Consider the following 9,233-nt stretch of genomic DNA (forward strand, 5'->3'; position numbering starts at 1 on the left):
ATCTCAATAGCACAACTTTTTTTCACGTCTAACTCTCTGTCTCCATTTCTCACTCACCTGCTTCTTTGGGTATCTGCCAGAGCCGTACAGAACCATCCTCTGAGGTGGTCAGCAGGAGACCTGAAGTCTCTGAAGCAGCAGCTGCACTGATTGGGCCACTGTGTCCCATGAGGGTATGTGTTTGGCACACCTAGGTAAAAGGAATACTGATGGGCCACTGGGGCCTGACACAATAGAAGGTTGTCCACCTTACTTTTCTACCTCCTACACTCCAATTCTTACAGGGAACTCACCAAGAGTGGATGCCACAAACGTGTAGACCCATCCAGCCCAACGGTTACCACAAGGAGCTCCGATCCAGAATGCCCAGCTAAGACAAGGAGAGAAAAAGAACATCATCAGGGAGGGGAAGAGATATCAGGGATAGGAAAAGATGTTATTTCCTTACCTGGGCAGGGCTCCAGGACAGCATCACAGTGATTGATAGGTTCTGAGTGAGCAATGATGCTGGTCAGCTCCACACCCTGCTGATCCCACACTTTTAAGGTGCCATCCCGGTCCACAGATACTATGTGCCCTTCCTGCCCCCAGAGCACAGGATCAACACAAGGTCATACTAAGCAGGACATGGAAATAAGACTCTCCCTTTCCCCAAGAGGACTCCAAAAAGGTAAGAGTTGACTTGGGAGTATAGAGGATGTTGTAGACACTAAAAATAGGGAGCGATTTTACAGTTGTTATGTAGCCCTGAGAAGGCTTGATATAAGCCTGGTCTAGGCAAGGGGGATACAAAGGAAAGATACAGATTTAAGTGAAACCTAAGCTTATTCATGAGTTGGAGATACAGGAAAAGATAAAAATGAAAGATTTCTACTTTGAGGAAATAAGAGACTGTGAAGATAACTCAAAAATAGTGCTCCAAAACAGAGTCAACTGGCTCAAGACTACAATCCTACCATCAAGTCATGACACTAAGAGGCTGTGATCTCAAGTCCCCCCTCCCTTCTTCTTCATGCCTTCCCTCCTCCAGCTACCCTCAACCTCAATGCCAGTATCTACTCCCAAGTATGTTTTTCTTTTTACTCCTTTTGCCTTTGAGATTAGATGCTCAATGCATCTATTCTTCCAAAACCCCTCTAATTATCTGACAGACCACCCCAGTGAAGCCTACTGCCATCTTACCACAGCCACCACAGTGCTCACAGCACTCTGATGACTCAGGAACTGACCAATTTGCTGTCCTGACTCTGGGTCCCAGAGCCCCACAGAGCCATCACTGGAGCAAGAGACCTGTTAGAAGTTAGAGGAACAGAAGTTAGAGAAACAGAAGTTAGAAGAACAGTATTATCAGCATTCCCCTAGCATTTATGTTTGTTCATCATATACAGTGAAAGGTAGTAGGCCTTGTGATTGAGGGCATTGGCCCTTATGAGTTCAAATCTTAGCTTCACCATTTGTTGCTCTGTGATCTGGAGCAAATTTATCTCTCTGAGCTTGGGTTTTTTAACAATACAAAAATAGTCACAATCTAATTGGATGCTGTGGTATTGGGTATATCTGTATAAAGGATTGGACAATCTGCCTGCACAGGGAACATTAACAGCTCAGGAGAGCTCTGGCTGACTAGAAAGTACTCCCTGTTCCTTCTAGGAGACCAAAAAGATCTCTTCAACTGATATTTCTTCCCTTCTCATCTTTTTTTTTTGAGAAAAATAGGAGGACTCTATATTGTGAAACTACACTCCATCGACCCTGGAAGTATAATTCAAAATTCTGTACCTGAGGACCAAAGAAATAACAGTATGACATTTAACAGTTAGGGCCAGAAATACTAACCCTGAAGAGTCAGTACTGTGGTGTTTTTCTTTTTCATGCATAGATGCAGTATATTTTTATATTATTATTGCTCATCATTCTCTCCTTTCCCTTTATCCCTTCATGCCCCTATATTGGTTTTGTTGTTGTTTTGTGCCAGTACTGGGACTTGAACTCAGAGCATTCCTTGGCACTTTTGTTTGTGAATGGTGCTCTACCACTTGTACACTTCCAGTTTGGCTTTTTGCAGATTTGTCTGCCCAAGCTGGCTTTAAATCTTGATCTTAAGCTCTCAGCCTCTTGAGTGACTAGAATTACGGGCATGAGCCACCAGCACGTGGCTTGGTAATAGGTTAAGAACCTGGGCTTCCTTAGAATGTTTATTGGCTCAGCATTAACACTAATAGACCTTGGAAATGTTTCTTATTTTAAGTTCAATTTTATTGTCTGTGAAATACAGGTAAGAGTAGTATCTACTTTCAAGAGTTATTGTTTGGTTAAAATGTGGCCATATATTCACAGGCCTTAGTTCAAACATGGCAGAAAATACTCAGTAAATGTTAGCTATTACTATTACTGCTAGTATTTTGGATACTTTGAGACAATGTCTTACTATGTAGCTCAAGCTGGCCTCAAATTCATGATCCTTTTGCTTCAGACTTTTGAGTAATGAGATTACAAGTATCTACCACTGCTTCTGGATAGTTATGATTACTATAAATGAATGCTTTAGAATAAAGTGTGCTGTCCTCTTCCAGGAATCCTCTAGGGCTCTGCACCACACCATCACTTTACTCACCAGCAGGTGGTCTTTGGTCCAGGCACAGCCAGTGACCCAGTCACGGTGACAGGCAGAGAAGGAGTGAATCAGAACAGGGGTTTGGGGTGTCCTCACATCCCAACAGAGGAGATTCTGGAGAGAACCCAAGGACACAGAGCAGTCAGGACCAATAGAAGGGGAAATGATAACAGCCATTCAGGACAAGATGTTTTAATAATAGAGGGAATACAAGAAAAGGCAAGTGGACAGATCTGCAGGAAACTTGACAGAGAAACATTAAAAGAATGGGCCATTGAAAGAATGTAGGAAGCAAGAGGCTCTGGGTAGAATTCTTCCACAGCTCACCCGATCTCTGCCCCCTGTGACCAGGCTGGATCCATCAGGGCTGAAGCTACAGCAGTTCACAGGACCTTCATGTCCCCAGAGCTCAGTGCCACAGGGAAAGTCATCTACCTTGAGTGGCTGCATCAACAACTGCTTTGGCCACAGCCGCACTGCAAAATCCTCTGCATTGGAAACAAAGAAAGTAGCTAGGTGCCAGGGACTCACACCTATAATCCTAACTACTCAGGAGGCTGTGATCTGAGAATCGCAATTGGAAGCCAGCCTGGACAGAAATGTCCTTATGAGACTCTTATCTCCAATAAACTACTCAAAAAAGCCAGAAGTGGCACTGTATTTCAAGTGGCAGAGCGCTAGCCTTGGGCAAAAAAGCTAAGGGATGGGCTGGGAAGGTGGCTCAGTGGTAGAGCGCTTGCCTTGCATGCATGAGGCCCTGGGTTCGATTCCTCAGCACCACATAAGCAGAAAAAAAAAAGCCGGAAGTGGCGCTGTGGCTCAAGTGGTAGAGTGCTAGCCTTGAACTGAAGAGCTGAGGGACAGCGCCCAGGCCCAGAGTTCAGACCCCACGACCAGACCCCCCCCCCAAAAAAAGCTAAGGGATAGTGCCCAGGCCCTGAGTTGAAGCCCCAGTATTGTCACAAAAAAAAAGAAGAAGAAGAAAGAGGAGGAGGAGGAAGAGGAGGAAGAAGTAAGAAGGAGGAGAAGGAAGGAGAAAAATAAAGGAGGAGGAAGAGAAGGAGGAGAAGGAGAAAAAGGAGAAGGAGAAAGAGGAGAAAGAGAAAGGAAAAGCGAACACCTGTCTATTTACCCAACAAAATCTACCACAAGAAAGTGGTAGAGTGCTTGCCTTGCATGCATGAGGCCCTGAGTTTGATTCCTCAGCACCACATAAGCAGAAAAAGCTGGAAGTGGCCAGCGCCCAGGCCCAGAGTTCAGGCCCTATGACCAGAAAAAAAAAAAAAAAATCTGCCATTAAGCAAAAACTCATAGGATTAGTGGGACTTTCTTTCTTTACAGGTCCTAGAATGAGGTCTGGGGAACAAGAATAATTATAGAATATAAATATATTCAAAAGCTTTTGAAAAACTCCCCTCTGTATAGTATTTTCACACTAAAAAACTTATTTAAAAACTTGCATGTATGTATGTGTATATTTTCCTACACCTATGTAGTCTATACATATATATATAAGGAGGTATTAGCATACTTAAAAGAATGAGTGAGTAACCATGCCCACTGCTCAGAAGTACCTGAGGCTGAAGCCAAAAGCTCCTGGGAGGTGGCCAGAGCCAGCACCGGCTTCTGGTATGTGGACAGGAGCCAAAGGGACTGGAGGGAGCTGTCCTTGAGAACCCATCCCTGCAGAGACCCATCTTCTGCACCACTCACCAACACCTTGGGGCTGAGCCAGGCCAGTGCAGTCACTGCCATAGCCAGTGGTTGACACTGAGCCCCCTGGGAACCTGGAATATGGAAGGGAATAGAGAGTAAGACATTTGGGAAAGGGGTGACTAAAGATTCCCTCTTTCCAAAGGTGCAAAAACCCATCCACTCCCCATTTGTTACCTGAAGAGATTCTGAAGATCTTAATGCCATCTGCTCGGAATCCAACAGCCACATCATCACCAGATGGGCTGATAGCCACAGAAAGGGCAGGAGAGAGGGGAAGGGAGCCCAGTTGCCCACGGGGCTGACCCAGAGATCCTGACCACACATGAACCTGTGGCCAAGAAAAGAGTTTAAAGATACCCTACCTTCTAGCACCTGATCCTCCCTTCCACCCCAACCCCCAGCTTCAGTCACCCAACTAAAGTTTTCCTACCAAAGACTTCCCATGAAAGCTGCATATGCAGCTTTGTAGCTCTTGCATCTAAGCTCCTCTAGTCTCTTTAACAAAGGTTTTCACTTCCTCTCAAATATTCCCAGGTTTTCTATTCTCTCCTCAAAACACACTCCAAGTCCAGTTGCCTGTAACTCACACCTGTAATCCTAGCTCCTCAGGAGGCTAAGAACTAAGAGTTGCAGTTTGAAGCCAGCCAGGCAAGAAAGTCTATCAGATTCTTTTTTTATTTTTTTATTATTTTATTTTATTTTATTTTTTTTGCCAGTCATGGTGCCTGAACTCTGGGCCTGGGCGCTGTCCCTCAGCTCTTCAGCTCAAGGCTAGTGCTCTACCACTTGAGCCACAGCACTACTTCCAGCTTTTTCTGCTTATGTGGTGCTGAGGAATCGAAGCCAGCGCCTCATGCATGCAAGGCAAGTGCTCTACCACTGAGCCACCTTCCCAGCCCCTCTATCAGATTCTTATCTCCACTTAACCAGTAAAAAGCCAGAAGTAGAGGTGTGGCTCAAGTGGCAGAGTATCAGCCTTGAGCAAAACAAACAAACAAACAAACAAAAAAACCTAAGGGAAAGTGCTCAGGCCCTGAGTTCAGCTTCAGTGCTAAGCATATATCCCCCTCCCTCCACCACAGCACAACACTCCCTCTGAAACCTTACCTTGCCATCTTCTCCAGCTGTCAGCAACTGGCATCCAGCATTTAGGAAAAGTACAGCAGAAACAAAGCCATAGTGGGCAGGGAAGGTAGCCAGTTGTGCCCCTTCTTGCCAAGCCCATAGCTCCACTGTCCCATCCAGCCGGCCTATAATCACATCCTTCCCAGAAGCACTGAAGACTAAAGTACGGACAGAGGCTCCTGGGGCCCCCAGTTCCTATGCAGGGAAACAGAAATGGAGTGTAGATGCCTGTCACTTCTCACCATCCACACCTGTCCTCTCCAAAAGCTATAAAGGACTTCCTTACCTTGATGACTTCAAGTCCATCTACCTGGAAGAAGCTGATGCTGCCAGCCCAGCTACCTGTGGCTATGAGCTGGCCCTCTGGGTGAAAAGCAATACAGTTCAGGGACTTAGGACATGTGTGCTGGAATGCCAACTGCCCACAGACTGTGTCCCACAGCTGGAGGAAAGAAAGGAGAGAAATCAAGGTCCTGAATACGACTCTAAAGTATCTCAGACCCAGATTCAGGGGTCACACTGCTTAATCTCCTGTTATGTTAGTTATTTTGGTGTGTATGCCTGCTGGCACTGGTACTCAGGGTCTGGGCTCTGACCTTTAGCTTTTTGACTCAAGTCTACCACTTGAATCACAGCTCCACTTCTGGCTTTTTGCTGGCTACTTGGAGATATGTGTCTCACAAACTTTAATGCCCAGGCTGGCTCCCAACTGTGACCCCCAGATCTTAGCCTCTTGAGTAGCTAGTATTACAAGGATGAGCCATCATCACCTAGTAATTACTTTGATCATTATTGTGTCCAAATATCTAACATAAACAACTTAAGTGAAGCTCAGTACTAGTGATACACATCTGTCCCAATTCAATCAAGTTTATGCTCAAAATTAACTACCATACCTGCTTCAGCAGGTAAGTCTTCCCTAATCCAGGCAGTCAGCAGGTCTGCCATGTTGAAACAATGAAATCACCAGGCTGATACACAGCTCAGGGGCACTTGATCATTACCTTTACACAGCCTTCCAGGCACACAGTAGCCAGCAGTCGGCAGTCTGGGCTCAAGCAACAGCCAGTGATTTGATATTGATGGGCCTTGGTCTGGAGCACCCTATCCCAGAAAGATAAAGTCAGAGCCCAATGACCATCTGACCACAGCTCCCTCCTCACTACTTTCCCTAGGAGTTTTTTAAAGGAAAGGCTTTCACTCAAGACCCCTTACCGACAACCATGCTGCAGGTCCCAAAGCTCCAGGAGCCCATCAAAGGCAGTTAGGAAAAGGGCATTGTCCGAAAGAAATGTACAAGAGGAGATTCCATCACAGCCAGTCACCACAGATTTCTCCTCCTGCAAAGATAGTGGGGAAGTGTGGCTTAGACACCCTGTCTACCTTCCAGGCCCAACCATAAAGGAGACTATGGTAAAGAAGGGCTTAAAGTCCTCAGCTTTCCACATTCCTGACCCCAAAAGGGTCAAGTGAGTGTGAATGAAGATTCATGATCCAAATAGGGCCACCTCTTTTTTCTCTACTCCAAACCTCACATTTAATTTCCAAGTAACAGATTTTCATGGGTTTAAGGAATGTGGTGGCATGCATGCATGCATATGATGGTGGGGGACAGTGTGGGCAGGAGGAGGGGAGAATATAACTATGGACCTCCCCTTCTCAGGCTAACCTATTATTAGTTTCTCAGCAGTTTAGTAATTTATAGAAACATCCTCCTGTCTTCTTGCTGAGGCTCCATATTCAACCCAGAAGGCCTGTGTTCATCGTATATCCTTTCCTATCTATATAACTCACATAGGTTGTTTTTGTTGTTGTTGTTGATTTCTGGTACTGGGACTAGAACTCAAGGCCTCACATTCTTCCTTGGCTTTTTTGCTCAAAGCTGGCACTCTACAACTTGAGCCACAATTCCACTTGTAGCTTTTTGCTAGTTAACTGGAGATAAGTTTGTCACAGATTTGTCTGCCTGGGTTGGCTGCTAACAATGATCCTCAGATCTTACCCTTCTAAGTAGCTAGGATTACAAAGTGTGAGCTACCAGTGCTTAACATTTCACAGAGCTTTTAATTAAGCAAACATCTTGTTTTGGTTCCTTTCAAACTTTATATGCTTTATCACCCAACAAGGTCGATCACTAGTGGGCAAAGACCAAGTACCTGTTCCTTACAATGCTTAGTGTAATACCTTGAATAGAAGCTGTATAGTAAATGTTTGATTTCTTTTTTGACCAAGCTCTTTAATCTGATGCGGAGGTGTGGGGGACAGGAGGAGTTGGGAAGTTAAGTTACTGTGTTTGGCTTGCCTAGTGCCTTGGGACACTCAGTCATGATTTAAGGTCTCCTATCCTGCCTTTAGCCTTTAGGGTTGTACCTGCCAGGTTCTCAAGTCCAACAAGTAAACTGTCCCATTGGCAGTGCCCACAGCTGCTCTTTGTCCATTGGAAGAGAAGGCCACGGCAGTGGGGGATGAAGAAATTGCCAGAGTCAGGCTAAGGCTAAAGAAAAAGTCAAAAGAAAAGACAAATCTAGCACATGGGAAGAAAGCAACAGGAAATCTCCAGCAGTCATGTACCCGAATCCCTCTGTCCATGATGACTATGGTCTGTCCTCTTTCCTAGCTTCAGAAAGGATAGTAGGTATTCTCTGGCAGGCTTACAAGGGCCTGTAGTCAAAGGTCTTACCTTTGCTGACCCCCCATAGTTTGGTGCTTATTAAGCCATTGGAGTGTATACTGGCAGGGCCACCGCTGAGACAGCAGGGGAGCCTGGCAACAAAGAGGTGACTCAATAGGCTGGTTGGCTGCCTGCTGGCACAGAAGCAGTGGATACTGGCTGAGAAGTGGAGCCTGTTGCCTCAGGAAAGTGCAGAACACAGCAACATCAGTGAGCTTTTGGTCCTCTTCAGGAACTGAAGAAGCTAAAGCAAGGGCGGCACAGAATATAACTAAGGAACCCATCTGGAACCCACTAAACTTAGCACCAAGTAATATAGTGTGTCGAAAATAGTGCATATAGTCAACCCATCTGGAACCCACTAAACGTAGCACCAAGTAATATAGTGTGTCAAAAATAGTGCATATAGTCAATGCTACATGTTCACACCTTGTAATCCTAGCTATTTAAGAGGCTGAGATCTGAGGATCACAGTTTAAAGCCTAATCAGGCAGGAAAATCTATAAGGTTCTTAGCTCCAGTTAACCTACAATGAACCAGAAGTTGGAGGTATGGCTCCAGTGGTAGAGTACTAGCCTTGAGCAAAAAAAGTTAAGAGACAGCCTCAGTTCAAGTCCCAATAATGACACAAAACTAAACACTAAAAACTAAAACTAAAATAGTACATGAACCACATCAGAAATTCCTGTTCAAAGGATAAAGATTTGAGTTCCACTGCAGAGGGAAAGAGGTAGAACATAGGGATCTCAGGATAAGCAACTTGAGAATGTTTCCTAGATAAGTTTATGCTCACTAAAGAAAAACTAAAGCTGGGTGTTGGTGGCTCACATCTGTAGTCCTAGCTACTCAGGAGGCTGAGATCTGAAGATCATAATTCAAACCAGTTCAGACAGACAAATCTGAGAGGCTTCTTTTTTTTTTTTTTTGGTCCGGTTGTGGGGCTTGAACTCTGGGCCTGGGCACTGTCCTTCAGCTCTTAGCTCAAGACAAGCACTCTACCACTGAGCCACCTTCCCAGCTCCAAAGGCTTCTATTAAAAGTTCAGGAATGCAACCATGCAGTGGTGGCTCAAGCCTGTAATCCTAGCTACTTAGAAGGCTGAGATCT

The 9,233-nt window shown here is 45.2% G+C and overlaps 1 protein-coding gene across 3 annotated transcripts in view; it reads right to left on the reverse strand.

Moving 5' to 3' along the window:
- The window catches only part of Tep1 (telomerase-associated protein 1), a 60,346-nt gene that overhangs the window by 7,294 nt on the left and 43,819 nt on the right, over positions 1-9,233 (reverse strand). For all 3 annotated transcript variants that reach the window (XM_013035710.1, XM_013035708.1, XM_013035709.1), the window contains 14 exons: positions 8,136-8,370; positions 7,826-7,949; positions 6,671-6,795; positions 6,460-6,559; positions 5,742-5,897; positions 5,438-5,650; positions 4,505-4,658; positions 4,189-4,401; positions 2,942-3,102; positions 2,615-2,728; positions 1,183-1,290; positions 449-581; positions 294-370; positions 58-190 (listed from right to left, as the gene is read on the reverse strand). In XM_013035710.1, the coding sequence (XP_012891164.1) occupies positions 58-190; positions 294-370; positions 449-581; positions 1,183-1,290; positions 2,615-2,728; positions 2,942-3,102; positions 4,189-4,401; positions 4,505-4,658; positions 5,438-5,650; positions 5,742-5,897; positions 6,460-6,559; positions 6,671-6,795; positions 7,826-7,949; positions 8,136-8,370 (2,046 nt within the window). The remainder of the gene's footprint in view (positions 1-57; positions 191-293; positions 371-448; positions 582-1,182; positions 1,291-2,614; positions 2,729-2,941; positions 3,103-4,188; positions 4,402-4,504; positions 4,659-5,437; positions 5,651-5,741; positions 5,898-6,459; positions 6,560-6,670; positions 6,796-7,825; positions 7,950-8,135; positions 8,371-9,233) is intronic.

This window comes from Dipodomys ordii, unplaced genomic scaffold (assembly GCF_000151885.1).
Source record: "Dipodomys ordii isolate 6190 unplaced genomic scaffold, Dord_2.0 Scaffold218, whole genome shotgun sequence".
NCBI lineage: Eukaryota > Metazoa > Chordata > Mammalia > Rodentia > Heteromyidae > Dipodomys > Dipodomys ordii.